At 38.3% G+C, this 19,778-nt stretch overlaps 1 protein-coding gene and 1 pseudogene across 1 annotated transcript in view; one reads left to right on the top strand and one right to left on the bottom strand.

The window, feature by feature from the left end:
• Bank1 (B cell scaffold protein with ankyrin repeats 1) overlaps positions 1–13,330 on the bottom strand; it is a 266,039-nt gene extending 252,709 nt beyond the window's left edge. The window contains exons 1-2 of the mRNA XM_055628076.1: positions 13,274–13,330; positions 12,486–12,597 (exon numbers count right to left, since the gene is read on the bottom strand). Coding sequence (XP_055484051.1) covers positions 12,486–12,597; positions 13,274–13,330 — 169 coding nt within the window. The remainder of the gene's footprint in view (positions 1–12,485; positions 12,598–13,273) is intronic.
• An 867-nt stretch (positions 13,331–14,197) lies between these two features.
• LOC129691896 (heat shock protein HSP 90-beta-like) lies at positions 14,198–19,263 on the top strand (annotated as a pseudogene).
• Positions 19,264–19,778: the final 515 nt, after the last annotated feature.

Raw genomic sequence — 19,778 nt, forward strand, 5'->3', positions numbered from 1 at the left:
ATTTAGCTCACTAGTACCCCATGTGCCTAGCATAAGCAAGGTTTGAATTTTATCCACATGACCAGTACAATGAATACATCATCTAAGTTAAAATAAACTACAAAGACGTGAAATTTAAGACCTGAATTATACAGACTATGGGTGTTTCATAACATATTTTGTGATTGTGTATTTTCTTTTATGCTCCTGATTCACGTATTTTAGAAAAATAAAAGTAAAATTGCTAACATTCTAAATAATACAGGTTACTGGATTTCATTTGTTTTCAACTCTATCTTTTTAGTCTTTATTTGCCCTGGAATATATCCCTAACTGGTAAAAAAAAATGTGTCATATTAAAAGGTTATGCATTATCTTAATAAAAACAATTAAAATATTTATTATCAGATTAAGTGTTAATTTACTATTGAGAAATGGCTTAAATTATCTTGGTGCTAAAGGCATCATGGTTTTCTTTCTTTTTTAAGTTCTTTTCATAATCAAAGGAAGTTTCTATTTAAAGAAACAATTTCAAAAAGATTAGTAAAATAAGGAAATACCAAAATTCTAAGAATACTCAGAAATGTGGCTCTCAAGATACCTCAAAAAAAAGTTAATAAAGTGACTTCAACTTTACTATTTTTGTGAAGTAATGAGCTATGCTCTATCACCCTTACTGTCTCAATGACCAGCATCTGTGAGAATGGTTATCGGGAGAGAACTGGAGCCCAAATCCTTTAAGGAGTATCCTCTCCATTTATTTGAAGCAATAAAGGTTATTGTGGTATTAAGTTGCTTCCACACAGCCTGCTAAGTTAACCTACAAAACATAAAATGTATTATCTTCCTAAATTTATTGCAGTAATTAGTTGCAGCTATTTTAGGTAAAAAAAGATTACAACAATAATTGACTCTAGTGGCTCTTAATGGCCCATATATTCTCTTCAAACACACAGCTTAGCGACAAACATTTCTCACAAGGAAACAAGTTGCTTGTGACCATTCTATTCAGACTGTTCTTAATTCTAGAATGTTTTAGAGAATGAAATATTATTTTTAAATGATGATAGGCTAAAGATATATGACTATGGGCACAGCAGAAGGTTTTTACAGTTTAAGGTGAAAATCCCTGCAAAGTCATTTGATGATCAGGTTTAGGTATGTGCATGCTATTTAAATACCACCTGAATAAACATACATCCCCAAACACTTCTTAATATTCAGAATCCCTAATATGCTTTCCTTGCTTTCTATTATTCTCAGACCTCATTTTCTTTAACTCACCATCATCTTCTGATTCTCTTTGTCTCTAGCACATCCCACACTGACCCTGAGTTGTGGACCCCATCACTAAGGAATTAGACCTAAACTAATGTGTGTGCCCTACTCAGCCGTCAACACCCTCTTCCCTACCCTCTTCAGCACAATGCTGAAGGAAACAACCATAGCCGAGCCTCAGATTCATGACAGCAAGAAACAGCTTCTGAAAAGCTATTTGCCACTTACAAAAGGTGATAAATAACACAGTTATCTACCAGTATGACAATGACAGAACATCTACAAATCAAATAGGATCCTGACACACTTGCTTAGAGGAAACTAAAGGTATCACTAGGTACAAAATTTCTTAGATCAAAGTTTCCTAATATGTATAAGACTTACTACTTAGTGCTTAAGACTTAGTACAGCACAGCATCCTTATTATAAGGAACATATTTGTTACAGAATACAGTTTCCAGGACAGAGTCCTAAAGGAAGAAAGCCCTGGAAATATGAGTTCAAATGCTTCAGACCTTCAACATCAGATAAGAAAGTATGGGTCACCATTGGGAATGTCCCACAAGATCACCCACACACTCACCTAGTCATATGCATATCAATTACACAGTACCAGCTATGCTCCAAGGTCGTAAACATCTTCTTTAATTTATGGAGAAAGACAAGAGGAAAGAGAGAACAAGTGTTCTTAATCTGGGTTATTAAGTGTCTGACAACTAAGAGACACACCCATGTCATGCCCTAAGAAAAAGATGGCGAGGGCTCCTGAAATAATTAAATTCTGCAAATAAACACAACAAACATTTTGATGAATCTTGCATTTTCCCACCCACAGAGTGGAAACATCATGTAGTCTAACTGGTAACTTCTCACTGATGAGACACAGAAGCCGGCCTGGTTTTCTTCTCAAGATTGTAATTCTTCCTACTTATGTGATACCCCCCCCCAAAAAAAACTTGTTTTTAAGGAGTCTTTTTGTTACCCTTTGGTCTTCAAAGATCTACTTTATATTCTTTTTATACCCTATGTGGAATAAATTATTTCAGATATTATCTAGGCAGCCCTGAATCTACCTGTACAACTTTATCAACATCTGTTTTTATTTGAAGCTTAACATTAGGAATACATTGGTTCAAATGTCCTTAAAATCTAAAGCAACTGTTACCACACCATCGTTTCAATATGGCAGGGAACATATGTACAGCATAGTCAGTTTTCTCCAACAATAACAAGTGAAAGTGCATTCTTTTTCTTAAGTGTCTAAATATAATTATGTTACCAAACAAGAAACTTTACATACTCCCTATTTTCCTTGCATATAAAGAGAATTTTGTACAATATATTTCAGGGGCAGATCACAGGTTTTATGAAGTTCAATTATTAGTCAACAGTTGAGTTATATTATGCTCAAGTTGAGAAATTACTATGCTCAACAAAGTAATAAGAAAAAATAATCAAGAGCATAAGAAAAACCACTTCTATCAGAACCTCAGCCCTCAGACTCACGTGCACATGGCACATACATGCTAAAAATGAGACACATAAACACATTCCTTCCACTAAAAGAGAGATCACTATCCCATGATCCAAGAAATATTTGTCATTTGCCAAGCAACTGCTGTGCATGCTATAGAGAGTTTACACACAGAGCTGCACTTAATTATGATGACGTTCCTATAAGATATGTGGTAACCATTTCAGTTATAAAAGAATTGCATTTTAAAATAGGTAAAAACCATTGCTCAGTCAATGTGTGCAGATCACACACCACACTTAAAGCAATAGGAATAAATACAGATACCAGTACAATTATCCCCCCAAAAAGAATATAAACGGAGGGCTTAATTATCATTTTAAATGAATGAGGTTTTTTTTTAATGTAAAGGAAAGCAGAGGGAGGGAAGGAGATTAAGCTGATGAATCGCATGATATGTTTATCTAAACCAATAAATTCAATGTGTGATTTCAATGTGTGAGAATTAGTGGGAGTCTACCTTTGATTTCTGTGCTGTCTTTGAAAGCTCTCATTTAATATTTGTGACATATCCCAAGTTAAGAAAGCCACATTTCAAATTCTTAATGGCTACAAATGTAGCAATTATGGTGTTGAGCAACAAAGCAGAGAGGTGTGTGCTCATCATCATGTAGGGAATATAGAAGCTTATATCGTTCTGAGTCACAGGAAAACTGCAAGATCATTCCTTTTGAAGGAGTACAATTTTGTTCTCACTTTTTTAATTATTATTATCTCTTAGTATAGCATGTAACAAGATTTACCTAAATACACAATCGCTGACTTCACCAAATGAGGTTTTAGGCAACACTATTCACCTATGGGATTCAGGTGCAATGAATAAAAGCAGTTGGGTGGATTGATTCAGAACTATAGCTTCTAACCAAGTCACCGCGGGAGAAAAAGAAGTGTGGAAGAGATGAAGTCCGTGAAAACGTGAGGTAGAAACGATGGTTCATGGACTCTAACCTAATAAATAGGAAGAAATTATTTATAGAAAAATGCAGCTATAGGGCAATTTAACAGTGTGCCCAAGTAAGGTCCACATCACACACATGCCTGCACACACACACACACACACACACACACACACACACACCAAAGAAAAAGAGGTGGGAAAGGAGAAAAAAAGAGTTCCATAATCACAGAAGAAAACAAAAGAGGAGGAAGGACAACAGCTGGACAAGAGTACTAGACACATGAGAAAGTCCAGTTTGTCACCAAAATAGATCCCTTATAGAACTGATGGGATTCTTTCTGAAAGCGTCCATAGGGGAAGGTCTCCTTTGACATGATCCCAGCAGCCTTTGAGTAATTAATGACTGGATCCATACTGGTTTTAAGGATGATATAAAGGAATTAGTTGGTTTTTTTTTTCATACATCTGGATTTATTGAAATGGATATTGGAGTGATTATCATACTCACATTCCAGCCTATGGATGGACTACTAATAGTTGATCAAAAAGTTTCCTGTGTTTTTTGTATTTCAATTCAATCAGTAAAAAAATAAAAATTAGCTACAGAAAGATACTCTGGGGACTTTGCAAGGCTTCCAGATGACATTTTCCTCCTGCTCACGCCCAGTTTGTAAGCCATTGCCTGAGCCTTTCTGTGTACAATACAAGCAGCTCTCGTTAGCCATTGCCATTTCCCATCTGCAGTTTATTTCTTCAAGGCACTCTTCTGACTCCATTGAAGCATCACTGATTCCTTGCCAAGGTCGCTAAATAAGTAGATGTGTTCTTGATCTGTCAGCTTTCAGACAAATTAACACTATAACCATCTCGTTTACCTTCCTTATTTTATCAATGTTTGGAATCTGTGATAGTTTCTTACTTGTAGGCAGTGTATTCTGATCACATCCCTCACACCCACTGTCTTCTCTCGCTCCTGCTCCAATCCTTCAGACCCTTTCTTCCTTCTTATTCCTCCTCCTTTCATGGCTTGTGCAGTTGGTCACAGCTGCTATGTGCTCGTGATTGCAATAGCCATGTGATATCCAGAAGAAAATTATTTACAGCATTCTTCAGAACTTACGGGCCTGTCATTCCACCCACTCTTCTACAATGCCCTCAGGCTTTGGAGTGGGTGATTTAGATGTTCTATTTAGGGCTCTTATTCTTATCACTTCATCATGTTTTGGGTCTTTGATTTGACCACTCACCCCCAGATAAGGCTTTTCTAGGGCTAAGAACTCCATGAGTCTATGGATATAAGCATACATACTTAAAAGGAGTTTAACTACAAGCTCATTAGGCAAAACATCAGTAGTAGATTCTCTGATATGGCCTGAGACCTCTTTTGTCTTGCAGTCATCTAATTTTGGATGAAGATTGCAAAATAGGCCAGCCAACAAGCAAACACCTGTGCTCAAGAAAAGACGGCACTTTCAAACAAACGATACGGGGAATATTAGATAGCTCCATGAAGGAAGAGGAAACTAGATCCAAATCTCTCACCTCAAAATAAATAAATCCAAATGGACCAAGAATTCAACATAAGACTTGAAAATTCTGAAACTATCAGAGGAAAAAGCGGGGGATGCACTACACGATAAAGGCAATGGACCCAACCATATATGGATGGAACCATTGGAGCTATGAGTCAAAATAAATCTTTTCTCCTGTTAAGATTTCTCTCTTCAGTAATTGTCACAATGATAAAATGTTGACAAACACAAATATTTTCCCCAATTTTCTATCCCTAGCTTAAACTACCTTTCTGATATATATGGTCTTAACATGAAACCAATTACTTGACATCTCAACCTAAATATTATTCAAGTCTCAATCTTGAATTTCTCTCTTATCTACTGTGTCGGTGTTTTCCACTGGAGTGAGTGGATCCTTCTAGTTTTCTACACCACGAGCCTTGGAAATTTTTGTTGTAGTTTTGTTTTTGTTGCTGTGATAAAATACCCTGACAAAAGCAACTTAGAGGTAAAAAGAGGTTTATTTCAGCTTATAAGTTTAGTCACAGTTCATCATTGTGAGGAAGTCAAAGTAGGAACTTCAAATAGTCACATTGAGAGGCGAGCGAGAGAAATGAATGTCTACACGTTATCTTGTTTCCTGGGGTTCAGCTCGCTTTCTCTGCTCTTATGCAGTTCAGAACCTCCTGCCCAGGGTATGATACCACGCAGAGTTGGCTGGGTCTTCCCACATCACCTAACTATGAACAACCTCCTACAGACAGGCTGGAAAACCAGCCCAATCTACCTACACCTTCACTGAGAGCTTTCCCACAGGATTCTAGCTTCTGTCAAGTCAACAAAGCTTAACATCACAATTCTTTTATTTTTCCTTTCTATTTCTTTTGTGGAATTTTTTGAGATTGTAGTTTAACTAAAACATTTCTCTCTTCCCATTCCTCTCTCCAAACCCTTCTATATACTCTTCCTTCCTATGTACTCTTCAAATTCATAGATTCTTTTTTCATTGATTGTTATTACATTCGTATGTATAATACACACACACACATATCCTTAAATATAAGCTGTTATATCAGGATAATGTTATTTGTATTTATGTTTTCAGGGGTGACTGTTTGGTACTGAATAACCAACTGATGCATCTACAAAACACTCTCACACCTGAGGCTCAGGAAATATTGTAGAAGAAGGGGCAGAAATATTGTGAGAGCTGGAGGATCAGGGGTTTGCCGTGAGAGTTTGTTCCCTGGTAATATCAAAACGTAGACCCATAAAGTCTCACCACCATCATAATTCCTCATGTCTCTTCCCTCACTTTAGCAAAACCCACTTATCTCTAAAGACTTAAAGCTGTCTGTTTAAAGCCCCCAAAATGTGACTGAGCAACTTTTTTAAGAATGCATAAAATGTATAGATTTTTCTGACAGTGACAAGACTGTCACAGTTGCAGCTTGGGTGACTTGGAACTTTGGTTCTTTGGTTCTCATGAAAACAAGGCAGCTTAGGGATTGAAAGTTTTCATCTTAATGGTTTGAAATTTTTTCACAAATCAAAAACACTATGAACCATTAAGTACAATATGTTTTTGTCATTATACTGAGTAATGTGAATTGTTGTTCCAAATAGCTGCTAGTATCCTGTTCCTGACCAAAGTAGTGTGATGTTCGCTTTATATGACTTTTAAATAGATATTGAAAGAAGGCCAAAATTTTCAGTCTTTCTTAACATATTATCTTCCTCTGAATGTTATAAACACGAGATAAAAATTAATGAGAATGGTTACTTTGAGAAAGAAGAAAGCTTTGCCTTCAAAGTTTACCAAACCATAAAGAAGTTGGAAGAAAATAAAGAGCAGGAGAAAAGGATGAGGAAGAGGATGATGAGAAGAATAGAGAGGAGGAGGGGGGAGAAGGAAGAGGAAGAAGGGAAGAGGGCAAATTGAATCCCTAGCCAGAAACAGTTCTTGTACTTTTTTAGCTCAGATCATTAAAAAATGAAGGCACAGGAGCTGCCAATGCGCAAACAAACACGGCAGAGGAGCTTAAGAGAAAGGAAGCTATGCTATGAGGCACAATATTATAAGACATGCTTACTCTCATGAACTAGATATAAATCAAATCTCAGGGAAGGCCACAAGAGTGAAAGTCTAAGGGGCTTATTGCTTTTCTCTGTGGGACATAGCTAACTCCATGCAGTATGCTACAGTTTTCAGCGTTTGGACCATCTGAGCGTCATCAGTGAAACATATATGCCATTTTATATATTTAGAAGTTAAATACGTATGATGTCAAATAACAACTTGTGTTTCAACAAGGATGCCTAGAAAATATTTTCGCTCCCTATTTTTTCACAGCTGTTTCCAAAAATCATTTTAAGACATCTGACAACCTAAAAGTAATGTAATAAAATAACAAAGGCAACTCAGAGGGTTGGGCAACAATCAGGTAAACTGTGAACATAAACAGCGTAGACAACTTATGTGTGGCCAGAAAAGTGGTCCTTTCATCCTTTATTTTTAATTTAGACTGTGTCTCTGCACATGGACATTGTATGCATGTGCCACGGTTCATGTGAATGAAGATCAGAGGATAACTTGTTGGAGTCAAGTTCTCTCCTTCCACCCTGTGGGATCTAGATCTCAAACTCAGGCCGTTAGTTTTGGTAACAATCGGCTTTTCCCGCTGAGTCACTGAGCCACCATCTCTTGCCCCAACATACATAGCATGCTTCTAACTTCAGACAGGACATTTAAAAAAGACAGTCTCACTGCGTAGCCCTAGCTGTCCTTGATCTCATTTAAGTCGGACAGGCTAGCCCTGAATTCAAATTGATCTGCCTGCCTCTGTCTCCCTCCTATGACATCATGCCTGGCTTTGACTGGAAAATTTTAAAGCCAACAGTAAATATTGAGAAAGCAGATTATTCCTCTTCAAACAATTTAAAACATTTCACAATTTTTGATACTTTCCCCTATATCATATGTTAGTTGAGTTGGGGTGTACTCTCATTTTGACTTATTAATTCCTGTTTTAATTTCGTGAAAACTGCTACAGCTTCATATTCTTTGACTCTATCTGCCCTGGGTGCCTCTCAGTAGTAGACTCCTCTGCTTCTTTTCCTAGAAGTGCTAACCATGCATTTCCCCACAGGCATGACAGTATCTCACACAGGAAGCTATGCCTTCTATTTTTTTTCCCAGTTCTCAAATTGTTCAGTCATTAAGCTATCTACAAAACCAGATGGAAAGGCTTCTCAGTGTAAACTTTTTATCTTTTGTAATTTCTCTGTTTGAGACAGGGTTTCATCGTGTAGCTCAGGGTGCCCTGGAATCACTCACGGAGCCCATACTTGCCTCTTAGCCTGCCACAGGTTGGTATTGACAGACCGTGATGCCCAGCAACAACTTATCCCTTAATACGTAATTATGACCCTAGTAAGCAATGATCTAAGAATTAAAGCAACATCTATGGCACACTAAGGAGGACATTATCTGCATTTTCTCTTTCAATTCTCAAAAGCAACCTCCAAATATGTGTGACAGTTTCCACAGACTCTGTTTTGGAATAAGCAAATAAAAATGATTCCCAATGATTACAGTGAAGGTCAGTCTGGGTCTGAGACAGTCTGCACCTGGAGGCATCTCTGGTAGATAGGTGCTCACTAAAGTGTGTGCCATGGGCACTGCTATTCCAGTGTCCCCCTACCATCCTGGTACTGAGCCTAACCTCTTTAGTAATTACTCATTACTAAACTAGTTTATACTTAAGTGAAAATTTTCTAAAGGGGTTTTCTTCTTTAATTCGCAGCCCAGGTGACCTAATCAGAACCTTTCAATGCTACGTTATGAAAAGCAAGTTTTGCCTGGAACCTGAATAGAACCAGGGTTTTGCTTAGTAGGATAAGTACAGATTATAGTGGCAGAAAGTGATGTGAATCCTCTGAACTTAGAGGGCCAGACTTAGCCATGCTTCACGAAAGCTGTGGCTAAGTGTTTAGCATGTGGTGAGTAGGGGTACACATTGCTTCTAATCTTTAACGTTTTCTGTTTTCACAGGGACCATGTAACAAATAATACCAACTAAAAATTTTTAAAGTACAGGACAAATAATTTAAACTTTAAATTAGATTTTATCTAAGAAAGTAGCAGGGTTTTTTTTTTTTTTTTTTTTTTTTTTTTGGTTATTTTGCTTTAGGTTTAGTTTGGTTCTTTTTGTTTTGTCTGTCTGGTTGTTGTTTGCTTCCCAAGACAGGGTTTCTTTGTGCAGCCCTAGCTGTCCTGGTACTTGTTCTGTAGACCAAGGTTATTCTAGGATAACCTTGAACTGAAGAGACCCACTTGGCTCTACCTCCTGAGTGATAAGATTGAAAGTGTATACCATCACTGCCTGGCATTAGCAGTTTTTAAAAACTTTAAAAAGCATTGGCATTAGAATGAAACAGAGGAAGGGTCCCCTTTCTGATGTTATTAAACCATAACTAGTTCAATATAAATCAAAAGACACATTCTAAATCAAGCTTCCACTCATTGTACCTTTTGTCTACTCTGCTTTAGTACTGATTATTAAGCCATCTACCACGGAAGGACTAATTGGACCCTTAATGGTGAGGACAACTCTTGACAACAGAATGTGTGGAAATGGTTGTTATAAGTAATGTCTTCATGAGTGTCAAAACACGTTTACTACTTTACATTTATTGCCACACAACTCTAATGAGGAGACACATGGTGGCTGGTGAGAAGATGACTGGGATGACCCGCTGATGCTTACTGCTTGTCTGAGCATGGGAATCTCTCTCTCTCTCTGAGCAGCAGGTTTCTTTTCTTGGAAGGGATGCGGTTGAGGGGGAGGGATCCTCCCCTCCCCCATACCACGTTAAGCTAACATCATTCCTGTGCTGAGAAAAACATCTCACACAAATGGTCTCCACTTAATAAACAAGATGAAGAGGTTAAAGAGGCCCCGTGAGCCCCCTCCTCCTTCTGGGAGATGGGAGACCCTGTCTTTAATTGGGTACCTGCTAGGGAGTTAGCAGTCACCAAAGGCAGCTTCAGACTCATGCTTACATAGGACATGGTTAACCTCCGGGGGTCACAAAATGAAAGTAGTAGACAGGAACATGAAAGTAAGATTTCTGTGCTACCATGGGCTACATCCAAGCAGAGGTTCTAGGTTATATCCATACATGGTCTTTGTTGGAGTAACAGTCTCAGAAAAGACCCCGTGCCCAGATATATTTGGTCCTTGTGGAGCTCCTGTCCTCTTCAGGTCATATTAACTCCCCCTTCTTTCTTATGATTCTCTGCACTCTACAGAAGGTTTGGTTATGAACCTTAGTATCTGCTTTGATACACTGCTAGGTAGAGTCTTTCAGAGGCCCTCTGTGGTAGCCCATGGTAGCTCAGTATCCAAGTGGGTACCCTAGCAAGGAGAACAGGGACTATTTCTGACATGAACTCAATGGCAGGCTCTTTGACCTTCCACTACCCTGAGGGAGGAGCAGCCCTCCTAGGCTACAGAGGAGGACTTTGCAGCCAGTCCTGAAGATACCTGATAAACCAGGGTCAGATGATCAGTGGACTTGGAAAGGGGCAGGGGGGAGATGAGGGATTGGGAGAGAATGAGGGAGAGGGATACAGCTGGGATACAAAGTTAATAAAGTGTAACTAATATTTAAAAATATTTAAAAAAATTTAAAAAAAGAATTACTGAACATTGCTGGACAAAAACAATCAAAACCAAAAATAAGAACAAAAAAATCATCTACTGCCACTTAGTGTAATCCTAAACAATTAAAATGTATACCTTAATTTTTATAAATTTTAAATTATAATTAAAATAAAACTACAATCTAAAAAAAGATTTCTGTGGAGGAGATGAGATAGACAGGATGGTGGGGAGGCAGAGGATGAGTTGTATACACTTAGAAAATGGTGTACAGACAAATTTAACTAATAAAAAGAGAACCAGTTTACTTAGAAGATTACTTGCATAAGTGGACTGGGACTGCGTTAAGTCAAAATACTACTCACTGCCAGGGAGACATTCCTGTCCATAAGGAGGTAACTGAAGCAAGAGCTAAATACAACGTTGAGAAGGACCAAAAGGATGAGGAGAAACACATGGAGACGCAAGAACACTCAGCAGGACATAAACATCTCTTCATATCACCCATGTTGCTCAGAATAACCACTGTCTCCGCGCACTAACTTGAGAGTCTGTCAATCAAAAAGGCATCTTCTGGCATGTTCTATTTAACTCAATTGTTAAAATTACAAGAGAGGCCACTTGCTCAGGGTCCAAAAGAGTGATGATGTCTGTGTATGTGATTGCAGAGGCTACTTCGCCCCAGACCCTGGCTATGTGGTGCTGAAGAACACGACAGCATCCAGTACTAATTGTGTCCCTGCATCACCGGTTCCAACTTATCTCAGGTCATTTCCATTGTAATAAATACATTCCCCATTTTAATTGAAAAAAAAAAAAACTGTTCACATTTATTAGAAGTAGATCAGATCCTAAAGCAACTAAAGCCAAAATCACCCTACCTTTTCTAAAGAAAGAAAGGAGGAAAAAAAAGCTATGAGGAATTTAATTCTGTCTAGTAAATTAAAACAATGACTATAATTTCTCATCAGAAACATCTCCTATAATATTTGGGTGAAATTTCTTTACCAAAGTTAACCATTTTTAGTGCTTATTCTAAGACTTGCAAATGCATTTGAAAATAAAACCAAAAGAAACTCAAAGCAACCCCCTAGCATTCACTTGAAAGTAAACTCACTGACACATTCAACCAAATTGACACCTTTCCTTTTTTCACGAACTCAGGGCTCCAGGGAGGTGCTTCTATACAGATTGGCATGAGGCAGGTAGATGGGCAAGATTGTTACAAATGGGGCATTTGGCTCCATTTATATACATTTCACATGAGATCTAGCTTTAACGCAGTGTGCAAAATGATCTTAAAAATGGACTGGGCGCTTCCTGGAGCACTCAGGAAAAGTCCTTGTTATTCTTCAGCAGTGGCACAGGCAGGTACTGGAAGCTGCTAGAATTGGAAATTCACTCCCACCTGCTGGCTTAAAGGCTCCATCAGAGCAGTTCAAGATGAAGAAGTCTTTCAGAATTGCTATGCTGGGGAAAACAGAGGCCCCATTTAAAGACACCCTGGTCTTGGTAGCTCCAGGACAAACTGTCAACTGGGAATCATTATTCTCAGAAGGGCGCCAGGGTCATCTTTTCCCCTCCACACAAGCCCGGAGGAATATGAGACCACCCACCTGGAGAAGCTAGGCTAGCTGGGAACAGGTCCTGGCTGCTGCCCCTAGTGCCAGAAGCCACAGGAAGCATTGCTGGAGATTGGAGCCAGAGGCCTGGGAACTGCAATGTCCCCTGAAGACCTGAGCTCTGCTAGTCTGTGGCAGCTTGTTTCCTACCCCAGGGACGGTGGCCCAAGCTTGCCGGAAATGCAGCCCAGGGGCTCAGGCCACAAGGCTAGGGCTAGGCTTTGCTGGGGGAAGTGAAACTGTTTCGGGCTTGTTCTTGCATAGGTTTCAGAGAGCTGTCTTAGGTTCTCATCTAACGCTGTCTTCACCCAGGCTATCTTTAAACTTCGGTGATCTGCAGCCTGAACCCTTTATTATGCTATTCTATGTTTCTCTGCTCTCTGTGCTAACCTTTTCTCCTGCTAGAATGGGGCACTGAAAGTAGACTTCTAAAAAGTGAATTACATGATAGAGAGATAGACACATATTCAGGAACAGAGATATAAAGGTATGGAACTTTTAATATTGCATTTTACCCAGACTCTAGGCTAAGTCCATATGTTGTGCTTTTCATTTTCAGAGTGATTTTTATTCCTATATGAAATGTTTTTTCCCACTTCTGTTGTAATTTAGAAATGGGCCAGGTCAAAGAGAGATGACACAGGTTTCTAAATAGCCCATGTCCTTCTCCTCAAACATGAATTGTGCTTGTGTGTTTGTTTTAAAGACTGAAAAATAGTGAAAGAGTTAGCTCAGAACCTAATGATAAAGAAATATCAAGCATCATGAAACTAAAACTTTACCAAAGTGGGAGATAACTGATGATCAGTTTGAAACTGTGGTGGGAATACAGTTTCCATGTTCCTCTTATCCTTCTTTGGGAATAACCAGAAAATCCTACTCAGAAACTGCCTTCTACAGTGTTTTTGGAATATTATGAATATCAAGTGCCCCAGAAAATCACTAACTTTTCCCACATGCTGGGTAGAAGTCATTAAGTGAAATGTGAGAGAGTTTTGGAAAGCATTAGGTACATTTATCTCCTACACAATCATTTCTTTAATTTCATCATTTTAAGTAAGTTTTCAAAGCTTGGAATGGTAAAGCAAATGACTTAAGCTAGTGCATGAAATACTAAGTTGACAAGTGAGTTGCCATCTCTGACGGATTGCTTACCTAAAAACTTCAGCAAAGTCCAAGAGTTTAAATTGAAATAGACACAACATTTTTGCTTAACATCTTCAGAACTACAATACTTAGGAAAGACGAAGTCTTTGTAAGGGAGCAAGAAGGGATGTGGTGTATTAAAAGAAAGTTTAATGTAAGTTTAATGCTTAAAGTTATGTAAGCAATGGTGTTGGAAAGATGGAGGGGCGAGAGAAAGGACAGTTGTATGTTAGACTGGGTGTGGGCATCTCATAAGAGAATCACCGCAAAATTCTTCTTAGATGAGTTCACTGGGAAGATAATCTTCACCAGAACATTTGCTGCTGCATGTATTTTTAACAGCAACTTTGACCAACTTGAAACTCTAGCTTTTTCTGCATAATTAAATGTCTGTGTCTCCAAAGGCATACATGTATGTATGTGTGAGATAATGCAGAGCTCACTGCATTAATTGAAGTCTTCTTTCCAGGGCTGCTAATGACAGCTCTGGATTTTGTTGTTGATGATGATATCATCATTTTAAAAATACCATATATTAATCACTATGTGAAAGCTTAACAATGTTAACGGTACTTGATCACAAAACAGTGATGCTTTAATCCCCCATTAAACAAATGAGTTTGGAGTTTAAAACTCTTAAAGGACACAACTAGAAATCCATCTTAGAACTGACTCTTTGTTTTCTTAGATCATGAAAGGCCATCTCTGAAGATTGCATAGACTCTTAATGCAAATATATATATATATATATGTATATATAATTATGTAGAACAGTAGCTCTTTCTTATACGAGAATAAATCTTTAATTTTTTATTTATTATTTATTACAATTTATTTACTTTAGCCCAGCTGTGGCTCCCTCCCTCATCTCCTCCCAATCCCGCCCTCCCTCCTACTTCTCTCCCTATGTCTCTCCCCTAAGTCCAGTGATAGGGAGGTCCTCCTCCCCTTCCATCTGACACTAGCCTATCAGGTCCATGGGAATAAATTCTAAGACCTCTATTAGAAACCATAGAAAGCACTGAATCTTATATCTACTATGTGTTTTACTTATACATACATAGATTCATTGATAAATTAGGATGTTAAATGATTAACACCAACCTGTAATCACATAAAAGAATTATAATAATACATTTTTTTTTTTATTTTACATTCTGTTCTTGACAGTGAGATGTTGAGCCCAGAGAGAGTGAAACTGCAGCTTGGGATGACCAGTGTATTTTAAACCTGCTCATGTTTTCTAAAGAGATATAGTCCTAAAAATCTTATCAGTGCTTAAAAATTACATTGGGTACCTTTATAATTCATCCCAGTTTTGGCACGGTTTTGGGTTTTGTTGAGGATACACACAACCCCTGCTCCCCATCTGTCTCACCTGTATTTTAACTGCTTATGCATTTACAGAACAGATTGTAGGGTAAGAAAGTTTTCATTCCTTCTGGTCATATTTGTGTTCTGATTTCAATGCCTCCTCCCCCCCCCTCCCCCCCCCCCTCCCCCGTGCACCAAAAAAATCACTGTGTTTCCTTAAGGAGAGACAACTGTCTGAAAGGTTGGGTTATCACTTGGTTCGTATTTATTCTCAGGGAAGAGGCACTTAGTAAGTGTCACAGCTAGAGGCCTTTTCAGTTTGAATGCCACCAGCAGCGTGTAATCGCAGTTTCTGATTTTTACCTCTGCTACAGAATGACAAAAGTGCTAGCCACAGTCGGTTCCTTGTTTCTCAATATATCAAACACCTGAATCCATTGACTTCTTCCCTTGCAGCAAATTCTTTCCTCAAGCAGTGAATTGATGGCTTCAGTATCATCTCCCCATCTCTGGAGATTACAAGAGCCTCAAACAATCACTGTGTTACAGGCATTGGGTGGCTAGAGCTGTTTGTTGTTGCCCTGTAGCAGTTGCCATGGTTCATTTCTGTGCCCTTAACAGAATGGATGCTTTTTCTCATGCTGTTAGGTTGATTTCCACTTGTAGGTTTTGTGCACTGAAAGCAGAGCCAGTATCTTCTGAAAGCAAGAAGCATGTTGCAAAAATGAGATCATTTGTATCTTCTTGGCTATTTATTAATTGCAGAACTTTCTTCCTCATGAATGTGTCTGGAATTTTTAGACCTTAAGTTAGATTATTCATCTTGGCACCATTGTCCTTCTTTTCTAGGGCAAAACTAGAATGTCAGGAAATGTCAAAAAAATGAAGAAAATTTCCAACAGCAGTACCTTTTGTCATTAGTGAATTGTTTCCTTCCTTTCCTTAGCCTTCCTCATGTTTAACAGAGTTCTTAATATTAACCTGAGTAATATCCAAATTTTTCAACACACTAATCTCTGATTTTGTACAGATATCACTTACATAGATGATAGAATCAAAATAAGCAACTTGATTTAGGAATATAAGCCAGGGTTACGGAGGTATGTAAGAATATAATCAATCATGAGGTATTCAGAAGATGGAGGCCGAGTTAGGAGAAGAGATAGGAAACAGATTGGAGTGATACACTCTGAATATGGAAGAAGGGGGCCTAAAATGTAGAATACAGGTGAACTGCACAGCTGGGAAAAGGCAAGAATATGGATTGTCCCCAAAGCTTCCTTAAGGAACTTGTCCCTCCCCTTGCCACTTGGATGTTTAGCTCAATGGGACTGATTTTCTATTGTAGTCTCCAGATACAAGATTTAAAAAAAAAAAAAGAAAAGAAAAACATGTTGGTGTGGGGCAGGTATATTGGGTAATCACTACAACAGATACAGAAAACAAAATGATGTTGAAGAATTAAGGGTTGGAAAGATTCAATAAGAAAAATCTGCCTACCTTCTTTTTCTAAATAAGTGTATGCTCATATATTCAATTTTCTTTGTGATTAATTTGATAAGGTCCTATGGAGCATCTCTGTTTATTTTGAGTACTTGCGTTGTACTCCAGTGTATAAAGACAAGCCTTCTCTTTTCAGTTATATCAATGATGGCTTGTGGAATAACTATGTTTCTGCTTTTACTGTGGTTCATATCACCAATTCTATCCATCAACCCATACTTCTACCTGGACACTAAGTGAAATTAAGATTGCTTGAAAAGGTGCTTAATAAGTAGAACAAAGTTTTATCAATCAATCAAGTAAAATATTTGAATGTAAAGAAGCCTAAAAACCTCCAGTTCTTCTTTGGGTTCTTTTGGTTTAATTTTTGAGCTGTGATAATTTGCTCACACTTAACCCCCAAATTACTGATTAAATTACACTGTCAGTACTACTTTCTAAAGCCAACATAGAATAATGTTTTGCTTAGCATCTAAAATAAGCATGAAGTAGTGTAATTCATCATAATCTGGGGACTATTTATTTGATAATTTAGACAAATACACACACACAGGGAGAGAGAAAAAGAATAGAAAGAGGAGAGAGAAGAGAGAGAATCCAAGCCTTACATGAATTCAGACTTTACCATGAATTTATGAAAACATACTTCAGGAAAGCATCTTTTGTTTTGTTTTCATTTATCAGTGTCAAGCATATCTTTAATCAAAGTCAGCTATTCTGAAACCACCCCTTTCTCCCTTCAAAAAGGATACTGTCTGTAGAAATGGGTTTCTTACTATTGGAACCTATTAACTTCAGTCCTTTTTAAGGATGATAATCAGAACATTGTTTTCATTATTTATCAATTAATTTTAAAAGAGTGTTTGGTATATGTGAGACATAACAGGGATGGAAGAAATGAATTTCACTTCTAAAAAAGGTACTTTCCATGCATTCTGTTTCAGTGTTTGTGGAGAATTATATAGGAAAAAATATTAAATGATTATGTGTTATTAAACATATCTGGAGATGATTAGGGTGTTCCAGAATATTCTTGCATATAATATTGTCAGGGGAGATTGTAATAAGAGTAAACAAACACTGAAACAGAGAATGTTTGACTAAGGAGAAGTGACTGGGCAAGAGCTTCAACAGGAAGCAGAGCAAAGATAACATGCTTCAGGCCATGGTGCAATCAGCTAGGATTGTGTGTGGGGAGAGAGGGGACTTCCTAGAACCATGATGTTGACCCTTGACATGAGCCGAGAAAAGGAAGAAAGAACCTCTTGAGACCTCCACATCCCCCGCCTGCACAGACCGGGCTTGGCATGAACATCAGACACATTCCACATTCACCCTGCTCTGTACTACTTGTCTTTCCTGTCAGGATCCTGAGGAAGTGCACCATGGAGAAGAGGTGGTGTAAACCTTTGTCTTTCAGACAGAAGTTGCTCAGCTCTTGACCCTCATCATCAATACTTTCTATTCAAACAAAGATATTTTCCTTTGGGAATTGCTCTCTAATGCTTCTGATGCATTAGGCTTGCAAGATTCACTATGAGAACCTCTCAGACCCTTTCAAGTTAGACAGGATTAAAGCTGAAAACTGGCCAACCCTCAGGAGTGCATGCTGACTTTGGTGGACACAGGCATTGGCATGACCAAGGCTGACCTCATAAATAACTTGGGAACATTACTAAGTCTGGCACAAAAGCATTCATGTAAGCTCTCCCTCCAGGCTGGTACAGACATCTTCTTGATTGGTCAGTTTGGGATTGAATTCTATTCAGCCTGTCTAGTGGCAGAGAAAGTGTTTGTAATCACAATGAACAATGATGATGAGCAGGATGCCTGCTAGTCTTCGGCTTGTCAATCCTTCACATTTCATGCAGACCATGGAGAGCCCAGTGGCCAGGGTAACAAAGTAATCCTTTATCTTAAAGAAGACAGACAGAATACTTAGCAACATGTCAAGGAAGTGGTGAAGAAACAATCACAGTTTATAGGCTATCCTGTCACTATCTATTTGGAGAAGGAAGAAAAAAGGAGATCAGTGATGATGAGGCAGAGGAAGAGTAAGAAAAAGAGAAGGATGAATAGGAGAAGCCTTAGATTGAAGATGTGAGATCAGATGAGGAGAATGACAGTGACAAAGATAAAAGAAAGAAAATAAGATTATGGAGAAACACACAGATCAGGAAGCGTTGAATAAGACTAAGTCTATGTCTTAGTTGGAGTTTTATTGCTGTGAAGAGACATCAAGACTACAACAATTCTTATAAAGGAATTGGGGCTGGTTTACAATTAAGAGGTTTCATCATGGCTGGAAACATGGTGGAATGCCAGCAAGCATGGTGCTGGAGGAGCAGGAGTTCCACATCTTGATCTGCAGGCATCAGAGGATGACTTTATGCCACACTGGACATAGCTTGAGCATAAGAGACCTCAAAGCCTGCCTCCAGAGTGACGCATTTCCTTCAGAAAGGCCATACCTGCAAACAGTACCAATCCCTGTGATCCAATCATTTAAACACATGAGTCTACAGGGGCCATGCCTATTTAAACCACCACCGTCTTTTTGGACCAGAAACTCCAATGACATCACTCAAAAGGAGCGTGGTGAGTTCTGTAAGAGCATCACTAATGATTGGGAAGACCACCTGGCAGCCAAGCACTTCTCTGTAGAAGGTCAGTTGGAGTTCAGGGCACTGCTCTTCATTCCACAACAAGCTCCCTTGAACTTTTTGAGAAGAAGAAAAACAATATCTAACTTTATGTGTGTCATGTGCTTATCATGAATGGCTGTGATGAGCAGATACCCATAGAATAGCAGGATTGAGTAATGTGTATTGTGGGTTTTTTTTTTTTTGTTGTTGTTGTTGTTTTATTTTGTTCTGAAATTAAAAATATACAGAATAAAGGAAAAAGGAATAGTACAGAAGAGACTATTTTCAATATCTACCATACAGTACGATAGGGTAGTAAGTAGCCTAATATCTATTTAGGAGAGAAAATAGAGGATTTGCTTTGAGGATCAAGTCCAGAAGATTTTAGGCTATTACCTGAAAGGTACAAATTATTTTAGTCAGCAACAGAGTGGCTTATTCCAAGAAGAAACAGCATACGACTCTCTTCCAAAGAGCTGAAAATAAGGAGGCACGTGGCGAAAGTGAAATTTTAATTTTAAAACTGCCTTTAAGATTTTGAAATTTCATTTTCCAAAATTAAGTAACAGAAATGATTGAATCACAAAGCCCATGGTAACAGAATGGCATCTCCTACAGACCCTGTGATTGTTTCCTTGCTAAGTCTACGCACTCACAACCCTGAGAGAGTGTGATACCA

The sequence above is a fragment of the Psammomys obesus genome, unplaced genomic scaffold, assembly GCF_907164565.1.
Source record: "Psammomys obesus unplaced genomic scaffold, mPsaObe1.curated_primary_1811, whole genome shotgun sequence".
Taxonomy (NCBI): Eukaryota; Metazoa; Chordata; class Mammalia; order Rodentia; family Muridae; genus Psammomys; species Psammomys obesus.